Source organism: Chiloscyllium plagiosum, chromosome 9 (genome assembly GCF_004010195.1).
Source record: "Chiloscyllium plagiosum isolate BGI_BamShark_2017 chromosome 9, ASM401019v2, whole genome shotgun sequence".
NCBI classification, from domain to species: Eukaryota; Metazoa; Chordata; class Chondrichthyes; order Orectolobiformes; family Hemiscylliidae; genus Chiloscyllium; species Chiloscyllium plagiosum.
This window is the reverse complement of record NC_057718.1, coordinates 27,746,445-27,767,394: the sequence shown is the minus strand read 5'-3', so window position 1 is coordinate 27,767,394 and position 20,950 is coordinate 27,746,445. Positions and strand designations below refer to the sequence as shown.

Below are 20,950 nucleotides of genomic sequence, written 5' to 3'. Positions count from 1 at the left end.
AGCTCATGCTGACCAGTGATTTGAGGATATATGCAGTTTTAGGAACACCCAATGATTATAGTCAGCAACTTACAAATAAAAAGTTTATTTAACAATACCATTTGTATGCAATTTGCATATCTTTGGCAAAAATAAACATTTATAAAAACATTTTTATGAACACAGGGTAACATACATGATTTTGATGGTATAATTAAATAGTTTTACAACCAGTTTTCAGTCTTAAAGGATCAAATTGGAAGCAGGTTTTGGTATATACTGAACACCTGCTTGCAGGTCATATTTTGTAACACCAATCACTAAGCATCTCCAATTTGTTTCCGTTTCCCCTTAATCATACATCCAGTAATTTAATGACTTTTTAAAAAAAAAATCACTAGTTCTATTGGCATTTGAACTACTTAGCGTGTCACTTTTTTGGTTAGAAATTATGTGAAGTAACCTAGGAATCATTGCATTTTGCATCTGTACAATTTTGTTTTCATCTTCAGTATCAGTTTGTTTCACCATCAGTTTATTTTAAAGTGTTTCATTAATCTACAACTACCCGAGCACCATTCAGGCATACATGCAGTACAGCAGTGGAACAAAATGGAAATTACATAATGTAAGCTCAGGCAGAATGCCACTACCAGTTTAAGTAGTAAAAACATGTATAACATTATGAACCACCTTGAGATAAACAATAAAACTTCTACTCCTCAGACCTTTGCTCAGTGAAATCACCAACATAAAATGCATTAACTTTGTCTAATATTACTTCTTAATTGCTAGTATTGTTAGAAGAGGTTTCATGGCTCTTAATCCACTCTAAAATATACAATGATTGAAAGAGGTGTTAACCACACAATTAGAAACTGTGTACCAAAATTCACAATCTATGTAAATCTGTGGATTTACACCCCCAGACGTACTTTTATTTTTAAAGGAGGCGGTTCATAATTTAGGCATTCTCTTGGGTAAACTAATGTACAATCCTGTGAATTACTTGAAAGGCAAGAACGAAAGCCTTAGACCTGTCCACAGTACTTGGCTGGAGCGCTGGAAGCATGATAATAGGAGGAGGAGTGAAGAGAGTCATGGTCACAATAGCTGATTTTAGAAAAGCATTTATCCATTGCCAATGGATATTGTTTTCAAGGCTAACATTTATTGTCTATTCCTAAATGCCCTCAAGGAAGTGGTAGTAAACTTATGTTTTGAATTGCTGCAGTCCTCTTATAGTGAAAATGTCCCTTCTGCTGTTACGTAGGGAGTTCCAGGGTATTGGCCAGCAAGCGAGTGTTTAAGATACTGGATGGGTGTTATTGGGCAACCTGGTCGTGGATGATATCAACTTGCTGGAATGTTGTTGGAATTTAACTCATCCATATAAGTGTCGAGTATTTCTTTACATTCCTGACTTATGCCTTGTAGGTGTCTTTGGGAGGTGACAGACTTGCTGTAGAATATCTAGTTTCTGACTTGCTTTTGTATCAACAGCAGTTACGTGCCTCCTCTCATTCTGGTCAATGATGACAACTCTCTGATATTGATGATAGGAGCTTTCACAATGTCAGGAGGTAGTTAAAAACTTGGAGATAGTCATTGCCTGGCACTTACGTGGCACAAATGTTATTTGGCACTTAGCCGAGGCCTGCATGTTGTCTAGAATTTGTTCCATGCAGACACAGGCAGCTTCATTATTTTTATTTATTTGTGAAATATAGCCGTAATTCGCTAGGCCAACATTGATTTGCCTGGAGGACAATGGAACTGTTTCACATAGCTGTGGGTTTAGAGCAATATTCCAACTAGTAGTTAATTGCTGCATGGACCTCAGTGCTGAGCATGGCAACGGCTTCAGAAAGCAGAAGCCATTGTGTCGGCGGGTGTGAAATCGCCCAGCAACTGCATGACCACACAGCTTAGAAGGAATATTAGTCGAGTTTACATGTAGGCCAGATCAGGTACAGATGATCAACTCACTTCCTTAAAAAAACATTAGTAACCATTAGTGGGTCTTCACAACAATTGGCATTTGTTACATGGTTACATTGGTTACAGTTAAACTAGCTTTTATTGAGTCCAGATTTCACCATTTACCAGGGATGATTCAAACCCATGTCCTCAGAACTTGAGCCAAGGGTTCTGCATTACTAGTTCATAAATATTACCATCTCCCCTTATGGCAAATTGCAAATGAAATTGACCACTTCAGTCATCACAGATATTTCCACTTCTGACCCTAGCTGAAGATGTTGGGCTTTGTGCATTGTCCCGAAGAATTCTTGGTGAAGTTACTAACCTCCAACAACCCATAAAAGTTTTCCTTTCTGCTAGGTATGACTGCAGCTAGAGGACAGTTTCCTTTCCAGGTAACTAAGTAAATATAGCTGTTTTGGGGCACATGAACTCTTAAGTGTGATATCATCTCTTTTCGATAGCAACAACATTTGTTGTGTGGGCTCATACATGAAGAATCATACTTTCTGCATTGTAAATAAAGACTGATGCTTCCATAGCATGAACTGCCCATTTAAGTTGAGAAAAGGAAATTGGTCTACATTTCACATACATACTCCTCTATCCATGGTCAATTGAATGTTGGACTTCTGAAGTCGGGACAAGAAATATTGATACTTTTCCATGTTATATAATAGCAATCCCATTTTTAACATTGTAGCTAATTTGCATACATCTCAACAATGCAATTCATTTGCTATAATAACAGTAGAGGGTATGGCCATCTCCAACACTGGTTTAGAAAGAAGTTGACCAGTTCTACTACTCTCAAGCATTATCTGTGTGAATTTTCAGCATAGGTTGCACACCATAGATCTAATGATAGAGATGTACAAACTTGGATTTGCAGTATAGAAAAATCAAATTTGAATATTTTCTTCTGTCCTCAAGTAGATCAACTGGCTTTCTAAGTGCCAAGAGTATTGCATTCTGCATTACACATATTGAAATTTAGATGCAAGTAAAATAAGTTCCTCTCGAGGGAATGCCTGCTAAGTAAAGGTAGTAGAAATTACTTTATTGCTGCCTCAGTGGTTCATGAAAACAGCATATAATTAAGTTGTAGTGAATTAACTGATCTCAGCTGGAATCGGCATCAGTGCCTGTATTCTATGTTTAAAAAAAAGTTATGGTTCACCTTCCTATTACCACCTTGAGCCTTAGCCTACTGTAATGTGCAGATCTGGTGCTGAGAGGATCAAAATTGTTAAGCAAGGTTTTGGAATTCTAACCTAAAGAAACAATCGTTAGTCATTGGCTTTGGAGGGGATGAGAAAAAGAAAATTGTCAAAACCATGTTTCCTCTTCCCTTTTTTGGCTTTCTTTGCTGGCTCATTTGGTGAAATCACTGCTCGGTACAACAGTATATTACAACCCAGGAAGGATTGCTCCAGTTTCAGTCCATGATCTATTATTGTTCATACATGGTTATCTGCCTGGGTGAGGTAGTGGACAGTGAGCATATATTAAAAAGCCAAATCAGAGAAAGAAATCAGTAGCTGTACTGCCTCAACAGCAACAAATAGAATATTCTATGTTCTAATGAGATAACAAAGTAATACATCTTTATAATTAATAAATAATTAGTTTGAGATTCCAAATTGACTAACTGGTAACAAAAAGCTAACTATTACCCGAAATGCTGTTGTTGAACTAGCACCATTTTATTCACTGCATCAGCTATTTTAAAAATTGAGGTGGTTTAAATATTTTAAAAACATTATTTACATTTATTATTTTTATTCAATTAATACAAATGCAAGAGAGCAGTTAAGAATTTAGTTCAGATAATTTTGCTTCAGAAAATTTATTCATTTGGCCACTATTCAGTGTGCAGTAGCAATTATTTGTATACATGATTGTGTACCAGGTAAGGCATCTATCCAGCCAAGCAATAGTGAGTTTGCCATTTGTGTGCTGAAAAAGCATTGTACTAATCAATGGAATAAATTTGGGCGCAAAGCTTGGCAATCTGCCAAGTCTAAAGTTTTAGGTAGGTAACATTGTTCCAACAGGAATAGTGTTTGTTTTCTATACCAAACCAGCATAAAATATACTAACATGAATTTACCAATTAATATGGACATTCTCACTTGATAAGTTTCTGCACATCAAACTCAACTTATAGATTATTTATTGGCTATTGGCATTAACATTCAATTGCTGTTGCAGTTGAGACAAGGATAACGACAATGGTTAGGGAGTTGTGCAACTGCATTTCAGTGTACAGGATGCATTTCTTTTTAAGTTTAGGAAGATTGCTGCCATGTCCCTTTATAATTCAAGAAAAAAAAATTCAAGGAACTGTTTACTTTAGAAGATGGTACTAGCATGCAGACCATAGGAAGTGCAATTCATGTGAAAATAAAAGTCTGTCTATGGTAACTTGCCACCTAACTTCTCTCTCCATTCAAGTACAAGTTAGAGTTAGAAAAAGACCTTAACTCAGGAAACTAAGTCAAACTGGCAACCCTCCTGGCTATTGTTCAAAGGTGTGTTGGTTTGCAAATAACTAGTGTTAGTTGGTTATTTGCTTAAATTAAACATTGCGCGAGGCATGACCTTATTATCAGCATAACTTACTGGATTTGTTTTGAAAAACATGGAAACACTGCTGAGCAACTCAGAATCTGGCAAGCAGATTATTGACAGGAAATGACTCTTACCAAAGCAGTTTGGATTAATGATGCAACATTCCATAACATAGAAATGAAGAAAATGCTCTACCCTTTCTCTCCCTTGGTACAGAGTGTACCTATACTGGTCTTAAATTTTAATTACCTTATAAGACCTCATTTCCTTTCCTGGGAGCATGTCAGTATGAAACTACAAATAAACTACAAATTTAAGTGGAAAAAAACCATGATATGCTGATATAAGAATGCAATTTTTAAAAAATATACATAGTTTTGAAAGAGAAAAAAATTTATTCAGAAAGGGCATCATTCCCTGGTATTGGCAAATAGCCCATCCTCACCTGTACATTCATATTATAACTTGTATACTGCTACATAACAAGTGAGAAGCAGATTAATTTGTGTCAGCTGCCCTGTGCTTAGTTACATGAAAATAAATTGTGCATTATACCTGTTTTGCTACCTGAAAATACAGTGCTTATTAGGCTTCCAGAAATCTCTGGAATAAGAAAAATCAAAGGAGTAAAATATGAATCTTACAAAGGGCAGAAGAATCCTTATAACAGTGGCACAAATTAGCAGATGTTAACAAGTTACATGCTTCTCAAAGTTAATAACCAGGCATCCAGAATTACACGGTTCACTTACAGAAATATAGTTGATTTCATGGAAAGCACCGACACAACAAATACCCTGAATTTTGGACTTGCAAGATTCCACAACATAGACCCACAACATCTGGAAGTTCTGCCTATTTTGGAATTTGATTTTAATTCCCAAAGAATTAAGTGGACTAGAAAAGTGAGTGATAACTACAGTCATAGGCCTGAATTTCAGGCTTGTAGAATACTTCCCCAAACAGCTGCCCATTTGAAATAGGTAAAAAGTGGTACCCACTTGGCAGGTGGCACTTGGGCATCCAGGAGTAGAGATGGGCTAGTTGGCAAGCAGGGAGTCAGGTGGAGTCTCAAGTAGGAAAGTCTGCAATTTTCTTTGTGGGGTATCAAAGAAGCAGACTTAGCTTAATTTGAGTGCCATCAAACCACTGCTGATCAGAATCATGCATGGTGGAAAAGTGCAGTTTACATACCTTTTCAAGATCAAATTAAATTTAATCAGGGATTTGAATTGATGTAATTCACATACTATTTTCAGTGAATACCTCATGTACCAAACTGCAGTGATCAGTTATAGTAGTAGTTAGCAAGAATGTCCTAATACAGCTGAAGGTTTAAATGGCCAACTATGCACACCCAGCAGGTTCTCACTGAGGGGTAGGTTAAGCTTTTCCCCCTAACTGGAAAAGTATACCACTTGATTTATATTTGGATGTTTTGAATGGAGATCCTGCTTTGTAAAGTGGGAACAAACGTATTACCATGAAAGTTTTACTATCATAGCTGCATCAAAATCTTCTGCACATGGTTCTAGTGAGCTTCCAGTACAGTAGACTAACAGTATTTCAGCAAATCACAATATAATTAGCCAAGTGAAGGAAATGAATGCATCCAATTGCAAGCCCACCCTACTGCATGAAAAAAAAGAGATGATTCTGAAACCATTGCCAATGAGTAGGACTTATTGAACAGTGTCCATGAAAATATTTCAACTAGATTATAATACCATAATCGCAATTGTGTGGTGTTTCTGGACTCATAATTGCTAAATTGCCAAATCAAAAGATTAAAATTTAAGAACTGTGCAAAAAAAAAGGTAGGGCACAGTGTTAAAAAACTACCACAAAAGTTCATTTTTCTTATTGGGGATTTCCCATTGTGGTGAGGGAAAGCAAGTTCTGGTGAGAATTCTATTGATTTCACACTACTTCTGGCAGCCGACAACCTTTCCATCAATTTCCTACAGCTGGAAATGGATTCAACAGATTCACATAAGAACATAGCTAACAAAAAAAAAGCACATTTAAATATGTTACAAAGGTCTTGTCCTCACCAATGGATTCAAAAGAGGTTATAAGTCACGAGCACAACCATCAACTTGAGTCCACTAATCAACAGCAATGTACTTCATTCAACATGTTATTTTCTATGATTTGTTGGATTAAAAATAGCATGGTGACTTTCTGTTGCATTCTGATTTTAATTCTAAATTGGAATGCTCAGTGACATTTGGATGTATTGCTTGCTTACATAATGATAATCCAATCCTCTTTGATGTTACCACTACAGTACTGTTGTAATAATCACTGCAGGCCTGTCCTATCACATGACTCCCAGGAAGGTGGTTTAAGGTTTACAATATTTCCAGTTTAATATAATCAATTGTGGCTTCTGTTTGAACAATTACATTTATACAGTTACTTTTTTTGTCAATCTATAATTTCTGAAAATAGCCAGAGTTCTCCAAATATCATGGAAGCACAAACATTGGTGATGAACTTTAAAAAAAACTTTTATAAAAACTGCATAGCAAAGTGAACTTCATTTTTCTCTTTTTTTCTCATTCTTTCCAATGTAAAGTGCAACCTTCTCACAGCCTCCACCAATTTAGCCTGGGGAGCAGTTACAAGGCATTATAATTACCTTTATTGCGAGGAGGGAAAAATACACAAACTTTCCGATACGTTAAAATATCTGATGAACTGTTAACGACCCATATTGAAAAATGCGTGCATTTGGACATCATGAAGGATTAAATTGCCTTTCTGCAATATCCCACACAGTCAATGAGTTACTTGAGCCAGCCTGTGCATGAGAGATGGTGCTTAGAGGAACTGTGCCCAAACACCTGAGAGAATTAATCAATCTAGGAACATTGACGTACCATTAATGACATTCAAGGTTTTCTGAAAATGAAGGAAACCATATTCAAGAAAGGGAAAAAGTGAAAGGATGTCAACTTTTTAAATATCACTCACAGGTTGAAAAATTCATTGTATGATCTTCAAGATGTCTAAAATATTGCCAATCCCCACCACCCCTTTTCAACCCTGAACACTTTAATTATTTTCAGGGAAAGCTTTTTTCACTTTTCAACTGTTTGAAATTTTAACCAATAGAACAGCCTGAAGAACTACTTCAGCATACAGGCTGATCCATTGCATGTGTTAGTTCCTGCGAAGTTCACTTTTAAAAGAACTGATACAACCTATAGAGAACTTCTTGTCTCAGAAAGGTGCAAATAAATGGCAGTTAATATCGAAGGGCAAACACTTCAGTCTTCGTATGGCTTTTATCTTCCTTTTGAGAAGGAACTCCATTGAAGAATATTGCCAAATGACACACAATGGCAGATGAGAGGGGAAGCATGCTATTTCACATTATGTTTCCCATTCCTGCTTTTTCCTGGTTTACTGACTAAAGAGTCCAGGCACATATGGATTCCAGCAAGGTGCAAAAGTGAACCAGCGGCTTCTTTTAGCTCTTCATCAACTTCTTGTTGCATTGTTTTGCAGCTTTTTCCAGCCAACCGTAACACGGTAGCAGAATCCTTTCCACATTGCTCAGATTTGTAGGCATTGGCACTAAACAAGTCATTGGACTCATTCTCACAGTCATCTACCTCAGACTCTTCATCGCTGTGGAAGCCTTCACTTCCATCACTCCCGCCTCGACTAGCTTTCGAAATGAATTCATAGGATTCCTCCCCAGAGGATAAGGATGAAACACTAGACCTAGACTCGCTGCGTTGAGACACAGTACCATTAGCACTGTAATTGTGTTCTTCTTTAGGATCATTATTGATGACTGGTAAACCAGACAAACTCTTGCTGTCTTTCTGCAATGGAGAAGTTTCCACACACTCCCTGAAACAGGAAAACAACATTTGAATTAATGTAAGTTGAATTTTTTAACTTGGTACCCATTTTCAAAGTACGCATGCAAAGAACAATAAACTCACTGTGGATTCAATTAGCACAGGTAAATCTATGGACTATCTCCATCTCAAAAATGCAGCAAATGACAATAAACTTCTACCTCATTAACTTACTTTTTTAGGAAGTGACATCTAAAATGGCAAACCTAAACTTCTGGAAAGCATTTGATAAAATTATCTGCAGCAAATCACACCTCAGGGAAATTTTACTGTGTGCTCTCTCTCTCCTCTCCTCTCCCCATTCCCCACACACACAGTCTGCATGTTTAACTTTGCTGCAGTAACTAACTATTCATCACTGCCCATTGTCCTCAATTCACCCTACCAAGGGTTAGTTCATGTTGAGCTACTAATTAAGCCTAAAATGATGCAGATTTAAGTGAAACATAACACAAAGATAGGTAGGATAAAAAGTAGTGAAGAAGAGTCAAGGAAGATGAAATAACTCCACAAAAGCCAGTATCCTGTCACCAAAACACCCTTTATTTACACATGGAAAATCCCTCAGAGCAGTTCTTAAGAGTGAGCAGAACCTCTGGCAGTCCTGTTTATTTTTTTTTCTTCTTTTTTCTTATTTTTTTTCCCCAGCACTCATGTTGTGTGTGTGCAGGTGTGAGACACAGTGAAAGACACAAGGTGTACAAATCTTTATTCAATTTCTACCACAGGAAGAAAGGAAACACCCAAGTGGCCAGTGACACGCAGTGCCTTTCATATCAAAGGGCAATGCTGCATGATCAAACAGTGAAGGGGACGGTAGGGATTAAATCAAAACAGAGTTGGAGGGGGAAATAATACATTCCACTCCCTGCGGTGCCCACCTCACCCTTTTCAGCTCAAGGGTGTTGGTGGACACCGCATGCTTCTTCTCCAGAGACACCCGGGCCTGAACGTAACCTCGGAAGAGGGGCAGGCAATCGGCCCTAATGACCCCCTCCACAGCCTGGACCTGTTTATGGCCAGCTTGGCCAGGCCCAGGAGCAGGCCCACAAGGAGGTCTTCAGACCTGCCCTCCCCACTCCGTACCGGGTGCCCAAGGATCAGGAGCATGGGACTGAAGTGCAACCAAAAACAGAGAAGAAGGTTTCTAAGAAAATCAAAAAGGGAGTGCAAGCGCCCACACCCAATATATACATGGTCCAGGGGCTCCAGAGTCCTAAATATACCTGTCAGCCAGGGCTCCCTGATTGGGGCTGTTAATCTGGTCCAATCAGGGATCTCATCCTGAGGTCAACCTCGCTGACCTTGTTAAAATCACTACATCCATCCTGCTCTGAGGCTGAGAACATAGGCTGGTTCTTTTTCTGTAGCTCCTCCTGGGGTGTTTTAGCGCCAGGTCAGGTTCCTGTTGAACATGGAGAAGCTTCACCCCTAATGACCCAGATATTTGAGAGTTTAGAAGGGCAAGCTAGCAGCTGCACCAAACATTCTTAAAGATGATGAAGTGACAATCTGGTGAAGCTACAAAATAGGACTACTCACATGTCAAACAACAAATGCTATAAGCGATATACAGGACTGAGCAGTGAGCTTACCTTCTTATTGAAGAGTTTATGCAATTTTCATGGACATATAACTTTTCTGAAATCCAAAGGATACTTGATCTACTCCAAAGGACACTTCACCCTACGTAAAAAGGGGTCCTTACCTCCTCCAAAGATGTCCTGGGAACAAATCCAAAGGGACACCATACCACTCTAAAGGGATATCCAGATATTCTGGCTATCCGGAGGAATGCACAAAGATCAAATTTGTTCATACTAGATTGACTCTGCACACATGCAGTTTTACACTTCAAGACTACAAAATTCCACTTGAAATGGAGACATTTGGTGACTTACATGGCCAGCTACTTCAGTGACCTATCCAAACAAATCCTAACATGACCCTCCTGAAAATGGGAAATCCTGTGTTTGAGGGCGTGACATGCAATTTCTGAGCTTAGCTGTATTTTTTTGCTATAGCAGAATATCTTTCCATGAAGGCGAAAATGGTAGATGACTCTGGAAAGACAGACATTCTCTGTAATAGCAACACTGCAGGTCCTGGTGTCAGAGAACTAAGACATGAATAAAGATACAGAAATGTGTGATTTCAGTCTCAACAATGGGATTTCAGTGAAGCTTGTGATCTGGTGAATGTAAAGGTAAACATAGAAAAAATATATTCAACCAAAGTGCACAATTAAATAAAGAACAAAGACTCTCATTCTTACCTCCCAGTCCCACATACAGGAAGGAGATAGTAGTCATAGAAATGTACAACATGGAAACAGATCCTTCAGTCCAACTTATCCATGCCAACCAGGCGTCCTAACCTAATTTATCCCATTTGCCAGCACATGGCCCATATCCCTCTCAACCCTTCCTATTCATATACCCATCCAGACACCTTTTGAATGCTGTAATTGTACCAGCCTCCACGACTTCCTCTGGCAGCTCATTTCATACACGCACCACCCTCTGCATGAAGTTGCCCCTTATGTCCCTTTTAGATGTTTCCCCTTTTACCCTAAACCTATGCCCTCTAGTTCTGGACTCCCCCACCCCAGGGAAAAGACCTTGTCTATTAATCCTATCCATGCCCCTCATGATTTTATAAACCTCTATACGGTCGCCCCTCAGCCTCCGACGCTCCAGGGAAAACAGCCCCAGCCTATTCAGCCTCACCTGAGAGCTCAAACCCTCCAACCCTGCCAACCTCCTTGTAAATCTTTTCTGAACCCTTTCAAGTTTTACAACATTCTTCCGAAAGGAAGGAGACCAGAATTGCATGCAATATTCCAAAAGTGGCCTAACCAATGACCTGTCCAGCCACAACATGACCTCCCAACTCCTGTACTCAATGCTTTGACCAATAAAGGAAAGCATACCAAATGCTTCTTCACTGTCTTATCTACCTGTGTCTCTACATTCAAGGAACTACGAATCTGCATTCCAAGCTCTTTGTTCAGCAACACTCCCTTGGACCTTACCATTAAGTGTATAAGTCTTGCTCTGATTTGCTTTTCCAAAATGCAGCACCTCACATTTATCTAAATTAAACTCCATCTGCTACTCCTCAGCCCATCTGATCAAGATCCTGTTGTAGTCTGAGGTAACCCTCTTTGCTGTCCACTACATCTCCAATTTTGGTGTTATCTGTAAATTTACTAACTGTTCCTTCTATGTTCACATCCAAATCATTTATATACACTGAAAACCCAAGACATTTTCAAAAAGAACTATATGTTACAATATGTACAAAATATCTTGCCATCTGTGATGTTGTTCTGAAATTAAACCTGTTGGGATAAAACTTTTAGGGCATGGAAGTGATTGACATATTATTTGGCATGGACTTTTACCTCAAAGTGCAGAACACTATATAACAATTTTTATTGAGAAGGATGAGAGTTGATAGTTTGCTTAGTATAAAAACCATTGTTTTGAACAATCTGTTGGTATTTGGACTAAAACGTACAAATGATTATATCAGACAGGCCATAAAGACAACAGTTGTCTGTCCCAATTTTTGGTGATTTAATCAATGATTAGTTTCTCTAAAAGCGATACGACCATAAGAAATAGGAGTGAAAGTAAGGCCATTCAGCCAATCGAGTCCACTCTGCCATTCAATCATGGCTGATGGGCATTTCAACGCCACTTATCTACATCCCTTAATTCCTTGCAAGATTAAGAATTTATCACTGCCTTGAGGACATTTAACATCCAAACCTCCACGGCACTCCGTGGCAATGAATTCCACAGGCCCATCTCTCTTTGGCTGAAGAAATGTCTCCTTATTTCTGTCCTACATTGACCCCCTCTAATTTTAAGGCTGTGCCCAAGAGTCCTAGTATACCCGCCTGATGGAAACCATTTCCCAGCATCCACCCTTTCTAAGCCATGCATTATCTTATAAGTTTCTATGAGATCTCCCTTCAACCTTCTAAACTCAAATGAATACAACCCCAGGATCCTCAACCGTTTATCATACATTAGACCTACCATTCCAGGGATCATCTGTGTAAATCTCCGCTGGACACGCTCCAGTATGTGCTTCCTGAGATGTGGGGCCCAAAACTGGACACCGTATTCTAAATGGGGCCTAACCAGAGTTTTATAAAGTCTCAGTCGCATATCGCTGCTTTTACATTCCAACCCTCTTGAGATAAATGACATTACATTTGCTTTCTTAACCACGGACTTAACCTGCAATCAACCTTTAGAGAATCCTGTGCTAGCACTCCCAGATCCCTTTGTACTTTAGCTTTATGAATTTTTTCACCATTTACAAAATAGTCCATACTTGTGTTCTTTTTTCCAAAGTGCAACACCACGCATTTGCTCACGTTGAATTTCATCAGCCGTTTCTTGGACTATTCTCCTAAACTGTCTAAATCTTTCTGTAGCCTCCCCACCTCCTCAGAACTACCTGCCTATCCACCTAACTTTGTATCATCGGTGAGCTTCGCCAGAATGCCCCTAGTCTCTTCGTCCAGATCATTTATATATAAAGTGAACAGCTGCGACCCCAACACTGAACCCTACGGGACACCACTTGTCACCGGCTGCCATTCCAAAAAAAACCTTTTATCCCAACTCTCTGCCTTCTGTCAGATAGCCAATCCTCAATCCACGCTAGTAGCTCAAACACTATGGGCCCTCACCTTACTCAGCAGCCTCCCGTGAAGCACCTTATCAAAGGCTTTTTGGAAGTCTAGGTAGATAACATCATTTTCCCTGGTCTAACCTACTTGTTACCTCTTCAAAGAATTCTAACAGGTTTGTCAGACACGACCTCCACTTACTAAATCCATGCTGACTTGTTCTAATCCGACCCTGCACTTCCAAGAATTTAGAAATCTCATCCTTAACGATGGATTCCAAAATTTTACCTACAACTGAGGTTAGGCTAATTAGCCTATAAGTTTCCATCCTTTGTCTTGATTCTTTCTTGAACAAGGGGGTTACAACAGCCATTTTCCAATCATCTGGGACTTTCCCTTACTCCAGTAATTTTTGAAAGATTACAACCAATGCCTCTGCTATTTCTTCAGCCACCTCCCTCAAACTCTAGGATGTAGCCCATCTGGGCCAGGAGATTTATCAATTTTTAGACCTTTCAGCTTTTCAAGTACTTTCTCCTTTGTAATGGCCATCATACTCAATTCTGCCCCTTGACTCTCCTTAATTGTTGTGATATTACTCATGTCTTCCACTGTGAAGATAACACAAAATATTTATTAAGTTCTTCAGCTATTTCCTTACCTCTCATCACTAGCCTTCCTGCATCAGTTTGGAGCAGCCCAATCTCTATTTTTGCCTCTCGTTTGTTTCTTATGTATTGAAAGAAACTTTTACTATCATACTATCAAAAACAACAAAACAACTCAGGTCTATCATCTAAACCAATTCTGTAATCTGATTTCCAAGTTATTCTTTCAAACAATTTATTTTCTTGAATATAATTGTCGCAATTCAGTACCATCAGCTAATTTCCTTACTTTCTCAAACACATGGTCAACTGTTACTTGACTACGACTGGTTTGAGAGAGGATTGCTGACTGACCCATAAACCAGGGGAGAGACCAGAGACCTCCTTACTTGATACAGCAGTTTTGCATTTGGATGAAATTAAATCACTTAGCTGACAGGATTTTATTTTCATGTAAGGTTATTTCCCACTACCTTCACACCCAAGGACATTAGAGAAGAATCAATCACTCTATAGAATCAAATTGAACAATGTTTTACCTTGTTCTGCACGTGGCTTCAGTTATTTTCACCAAAGTGGGAGCAGGCTTCAAAAATGCACGTTTGTAACTTCGTTTTCGGCTCATTGGTGGACTTTTTTGCTGAGATGGCTCACCTGATAAAATATGTAAAATTAGAGACAAGTTAATAAACACTTACTCATGACAAATAGAGGAATCATTTTGATTTTATATTTTGCATGAGTTTGGGAGGTCCTTCACTTTTAAGTAAGAATGTTTTTCAGGTAAAGTTCAGGGAGCTGATTGGCTTCATTGTGTGAGGAATGGGACTGTAATTCAATTTTTTTTAGAAAATCATGGAAATTGTCTGTTGCTGCAGAACGACACTAGCAAGTCAAGGCCATTGATGTTTTTGTATTGATTCCGTATTTTGTGTTTCAACTAAATTCCTTCAGGTCATGTTTAATTTCTGGTCAAGTGGTTCATCACAGACTGTGATGAGTTCTGCAAGGGAGTTGCAGCAACTTTTATGGATTTTATTTTTAAAAATATGTCAGGGTCTTTCTCCCATAGTTCAGTCAGTAAATATGAGGCAGAGCTTTGAGGTGAATTTTAATATTTTATAAACTTAAAAACATAGTGCTAACCCAAACAATTTTAAACAAAAGCAAAATAATATGTATGCTGGAAATCTAAAATAAAGAAAACAAACTACTAAGCAGGCCAGGCAGCATTTCTGGTAAGGGAAACAGATCTCTGATTTTAAGTTAGGAGGGGCGAGTAGCCAACCTGTTCCCGCACCTGCTTGCCCCAGCAAAGATCAGAACTCCACTATCAAAGGTCAATATGGAACCATTTTTATTCTTTTTTGTGTACAGAGACAAGTTGGACTGAGGCAAACAGACAACAATCTCAGTTTACTGACAACATGGCAATAGGTGGTTTAGCAAACAGTGAGGAGGGCTACACAAGACAGTATGAAGACACAGGAAGATTAGCTAAACAGACAGTCAAATTGCAAATGCAAAGAAGGTCAAGATATGCACTGTGTGAAGACAAACAAGGAGTGTGACAATGTGAGAAAGCCACTGAAAGTTTTAAGGGTTTGAAATATTACTCGCTGAAATACATGCAGGTAGACAAACACATTAATAAATATAACCAGACTGAGTCAGGCAAACAAGTATGGATATAACATACAAAGAAGCAATGATAAATTTATATAAATCACTGTCTCGAATGCACCATTTTAGAAAGGACTCCAAAGCAATAGGATCACACAAATAGATTTACCGGGGATAATGTCAAGATCAGAAACTAAGGGCCAGTTGGAGATGCTGGAAGTTTTTCAATTAAAATGGAAAACTAAGTTTTTTTAAATTTAAAAAAAATCAGAGTGAAGAGGGAAATAATATATACTTTCATTGAGAAGTTCACGATAAAGCCGTTGTTAATTTAAATGATTAGTAAGAGGGTTAGGAGAGTGATGAGCAGAAATATATTTATAAGGAGAGTTTCTCAGCACACAAAAGATGCAGTGAGCTATGTTTCAAGCATTATAATTGACAGTTGGATAAATCTCTGAAACAGTGCAAAATATAAGGCAAGGGGGAGAAAGTCAGTTTAAGTTTTAATGCTCACATCAAAAGATTGGATTGGTTTTACAGTTAGCAGATTCTGAGGAAGGATGTAGCAAATTTGGAAAGAGAAACATCTGACATAGAAAAGTAAATTATAGTTTTACTACCAGAATTTGTTAACGCATAATCCAGAAATTTAAAAGCAAGGCTTACACGGAGGAAGTCTTTGTTCTGCAGATGAATTCAGCAACATCATAGCAGTGGCAGCATCGATATCTGAACCTAACAAGAAATATGCAAGTTTAAAATGATCATAAACAACCAACTTTTATATCAACCTTCAAATACTCACAAATCAGCCCTAATTTGGAATGCTAAAATCTGCAATCAGGTCTCTTCACGAGAAAGTAAATAAGATAATAGCTCTATTCCCCTGGGAAAGCAGTGATATCAATTATGAACAACCTACTCTTACTAGCCAGATTTTAGTCAGCTGCCAACAACCAATTATAGTGCTAAGCTTTGGTAGTCATAGTTACAAGTGTAGCATAGAAATTCTATACACAACAATTTCTGTGCTGCCAACAGTGAAAAGGATATCTGTATACTGGACCTGACTGAGGTGTGTAAGATTATGACGGTATGAATGTGGTGATTAGGAAGCAGATGAACTCTTTAGTGGAAGGATCAATAACAAGAGGGCATAATATTAAGTTGAAGGGCAGGAAGTTTAGAGGGGATTTGAGGAAACATTGTTCACCTAGAGGCTGGTGGGAATCAGAAGAAATGCATTGCCTGGGATGGTAGTAAAGATGGAAAAACTCAATATTTAAAAAGTACGAAGATAATCACTTGAAATGTCATAGCATTCAAGGTTGTAGCCAAGTGCTGGCAGGTGGGACTAGTGTAAATAACTCAGCACAGATTCAATAGCCAAAGGGCCTCTTCTGTGTTATGTGACTTTATGATTCTCTACCCAAATAACACCTCTTCAGGACAGGAAGGGGAAAAGGAGCCGTAATAATTACATGCTGTCAACTGATTGAATTGGGTAAAGAGATTTTTTTAAAAAACTATAGCAGATTATAGAATGGAATCTCCTAGTGGAGGTATGCGGCCAGAATAACTCGTTCATTGCCCTCTCATAATTTCATGGTCAGAAATTCATAATTCTGAATCTGGGAAATCATAGCCAAGGGCCAGATCCTCTTCAGCCAATATTAAGACTTAAACCTTTCATGATGTGTTCAATAGAAATTAGAAACTATGAACCCAGTTTCCCTTCTCTGGTCCAAGGACACTGGAGTCAATTTTAATGCACCACTAATTGATCTCAGCCAAAACAATAATCAACACACATCATGAAATGCAACTTTTTAATTAGTGCACATGTATATCTGTTCTACCATTATTAGGGTATCTCCAAAATCCATCCTCCAATAGAACTAGGTTGAACGACGGAGCATCAGCAGATTGCATTTTGTTGAATCACTTCCTAGCATATGGTTCAACCAAAAACAAAAATCGGTTGTCTAACATTGCTAAGCCAGCAAAAAACAGTTATTTTGAGTGACTTCTCTCTTCCTCAATGGCTGACCAAGCTTATCTACTAAGTAGCTTACCTGACGCATCAAGATGCAGATTTGAGCCTAGTTTCTTAGCCTGAGATAGGGGTAAACATAGGGCACAGAATTGGTTTAACATTTTGCGTCAATGGGGCAATGGATAATACTGTACTTTTAACATATTCATTTGGGGATGTGGGCATCGCTGGCTGGCCAGCATTTATTGCCTGTCCCTAGTTGCCCTTGAGAAGGTGGTGCAGAGCTGCTTTCTTGAACCGCTGCAGTCCATCTGCTGTGGATTGACCCACAATACCATTCGGGAGGAATTCCAGGATCTTGTCCCAACAACAAAGGAGGAAAAATGATATATAAGTCAGCGTGGTCTTCCCATATATATGCTGCCCTTGTCCTTCGAGGTGGAAGTAGATCTGGGTTTGAAAGGTGCTGTATCAGGATCTTTGGTGAATTTCTGCAGTGCATCTTATAGCTAGTACACACTGCTGCTACTGAGCGTCAATGGGAGTGGATGCTTGTGGATTTAGCGCCAGTCAAGCATGCTGCTTTGTCTTAGATAGTGTCAAGCTTCTTGCGTGGTGTTGGAGCTGAACTCATCCAGCCAAGTGCGGAGTGTTCCATCACACTCCTGACTTGAGCCTTGTAGAGGGTGGACAGGCTTTGGGGAGTCAGGGGGTGAGTTACTCACCGAAGTATTTCTAGCCTCTGACCTGCTGTTACAGCCACTGTGTTTATGTGGCAAGTTCAGTTGAACTTCTGGTCAATGATAACCTTCAGGATGTTGATAGTGGGGGATTCAGTGATGGTAACATAACTGAATGTCATGGGGCAGTAGTTAGAATGTCTCTTATTGTTGGTTACACCCTGGAATTTGTATGGTGCAAATGTTACTTGCCAGTTATCAGCCCTAGCTTGGATATTGTCCAGATCTTGTTGCATGTGAACTTGGGACTGCTTCAGTATCTGAGGAGTCACAAATTGTGCTGAACATTGCACAGTGAATATCCCCACTTCTGACCTTATGATGGAGGGAAGGTCATTGAAGAAGCAACTGAAGATGGTTGGGCCAAGGACACTACCCTGAGGAAATCCTGCAGGGGTGTTCTGGAGCTAGGATGACTGACACAGGAGCTAGGAGCTAGGATGACTCCAACAACTACGACCATCTTCTTACTTGCCAGGTATGACTCCAGCCACTGGGGAGTTTGACCCCGATACCCAATGGTTCTTGTTTTTCTTGGGCTTCTCGATGCCACAGTGATGTCAAGAGTTGTCACACCCATCTCACCTCTAATTCAGCTCTTTTGTCCATGTTTGAACCAAGGCAGTAATGAGGCGAGGAGCTAGGTGGTCTTGGTGGAACCCAAACTGGGCATCACTGAGGTGCTGCTTGACAGCACTGTTGATGACACCTCCCGTCACTTTACTGATGATTGAGAGTAGACTGATGAGGCAGTAATTGGCTGGGTTGGATTTGTCCTGCTTTTTATGCAGAGGCTATACCTAAGCAATTTTCCACATTGTTGGATAGATGCCAGAATTGTAATTGTACTGAAAGAGCTTGGTTAAAGCAGCAACAAGTTCTGGAGCACAATACTATTGCCAGAATTTTGTCAGGGCCCTTAGCTTGTGCAGTATCCAGTGTCTCCAACATTTTCTTGGTGTCATGTGGAGTGAATTGAATTGGCTGAAGACTGTTGCCTGTAATGCTGGGAATCACTGGATGAGGCTCAGCACTTCTAGCTAAAGATTGCTGCATATGCTTCAGCCTTATCTTTTGCTCTGTTTCCACCATTGAAAATAATCATTACAAAAGATTTAAACTGTACTTTCAATTTCCCCAACCTCTGCTGGAATTGCACTGTGTGGAATATTGCATATTGCACTTAAGTAACCATTCAATGCCCAGTACCAAAACTCAATATGGTACTGGCAGCTCAGAGTTGTATTTCATAAGGAGTCAGGTGTTACACAGACGAGAAGCGGTAGAACATTCAGCCCTTGAGTCTGCTCTGTCATTTAATTAGATCATAGTTAATCTGATTAGAACTTCAAATCCACATTTCTGTCTATACCTGATAATCTTTCATCCCCTTGCTTACCAAGTTTATATCCACCTCTGCCTTAAAAATATTCAAAATCTCTGCTTTCGCCGATTTTTGAGGAAAAGATCTCCAAAGATTCATGATCGGCCAAGAGAGAGAAATTCACCTCATCTGTTTTAAACAGGTGACCCCCTATTTTTAAACTGTAACCTCTAGTTCTTCAAGAAAAAGAGAAAAAGTTGGTAAGAGAAACGGAAATATATAACTTTTCCCCTCTATTTCTCTTTGGAGAGTTGATTCAGTGAAATGGCATTTTGTCACATGTCTGTAAGGCTTAAAGTACATGGGAGTAAATATTAGGACATTTTCATTCATTTTTAAAAGTAAAAATTATCAGCCATTTTATATTACAAAGAATTACTTTTTTTTCATTCATAGGATATGCACATTTGTTGTCCATTCAGTTTTCTTTGAATGCAGTGGATTGCTAAGCTGTTTCAGAGGTCAGTTTAGCATAAACCACATTGTTGTGGATCTGGAGTCACATGTTGGTCAGACCAGATAAGGATGGCAATTTTCATTCCTTAAGTTAAAAATCACACAACACCAAGTTATAGTCCAACAGGTTTAATTGGAAGCACTAGCTTTCAGAGCACTGCTCCTTCATCAGGTGGTTGTTCCTTAAGGTCTTTCCTTAAAGAATATTAGTGAACCAGATGAGTTTTTATGGCAATTGATGGTTAGTTTGTAGTCTTCATTAGACTTTAGATTTTAATTCCAGCGTTTTATTAAAATTAGATTTGTCGTGGTGACCCCCAGACATTATCTGGCTCTCTGATTTACTAGGCCAGCGACAATGCCACTGCACTATCACCTCCCCAAGGCAGTCAAGAGGCAATTCTCACTAAATGCCTTTATTTGTTCTTTACTTCCACTTGTACTCAGTTTATCAAGTATGCTAGCTTCTGAAAAGAAAAAGTAAACTCACCTTTCTGATGGCAGCTTTGGAGCTGTGGTGACATTGTTGTGAGGTGATGAGGAGGTGGGGATGCACTGAAAGAAACATCAATGGAAGAGTACTTTTATAAAAACAAACAGGCTTTCGCACTTGCCCCAGTACAATCTCACAAGTATTACTGCCCACATGGCCACACTTAAAAGTATGAGACCAGACAGTGAATGCAGACAAGCTGTTTGATGCTGGGGAGATCACAACTCAACCTTATTTTTTGCTTATTGGATATCCTTAAAGGCGGATTTCCTTTCCTTGGTACATGAATGCCAAAGATAGTTGTAGCATCCAAATTGCTTTCTCAGTTAAAATCAACTAGGATCATCAGAAATCCAGAACCAAACCAAATATGTAGAATCAGAACATATTAATCAGATTATCATGACAGCATGTCTGCTTCATCTTCACCAAATTAAGATTGGTTAAACTGAAGTTTTCACCTCGCAATTATCCTTTGTGATTTTCAACATTTTCTGCAATTTTATAAATCACAAATCAATTGCTGAGAAAAGCAGCAGACATCTGCCTTCAATCCATTTGCGGTGCTGTTAGAAATGTATC

At 39.0% G+C, this 20,950-nt stretch overlaps 1 protein-coding gene across 1 annotated transcript; it reads right to left on the bottom strand.

Moving 5' to 3' along the window:
* Positions 1 to 367: 367 nt before the first annotated feature.
* Positions 368 to 20,426, bottom strand: LOC122552719 (forkhead box protein N2-like). Its single transcript, XM_043695617.1, has 4 exons — positions 20,366 to 20,426; positions 15,966 to 16,034; positions 14,213 to 14,327; positions 368 to 8,403 (listed from the first exon to the last, which is right to left on the bottom strand). The coding sequence occupies exons 1-4, from the start codon at positions 20,397 to 20,399 to the stop codon at positions 7,908 to 7,910; spliced, it is 714 nt and encodes a 237-aa protein (XP_043551552.1). The 5' UTR covers positions 20,400 to 20,426; the 3' UTR covers positions 368 to 7,907.
* Between the last annotated feature and the right edge of the window lie 524 nt (positions 20,427 to 20,950).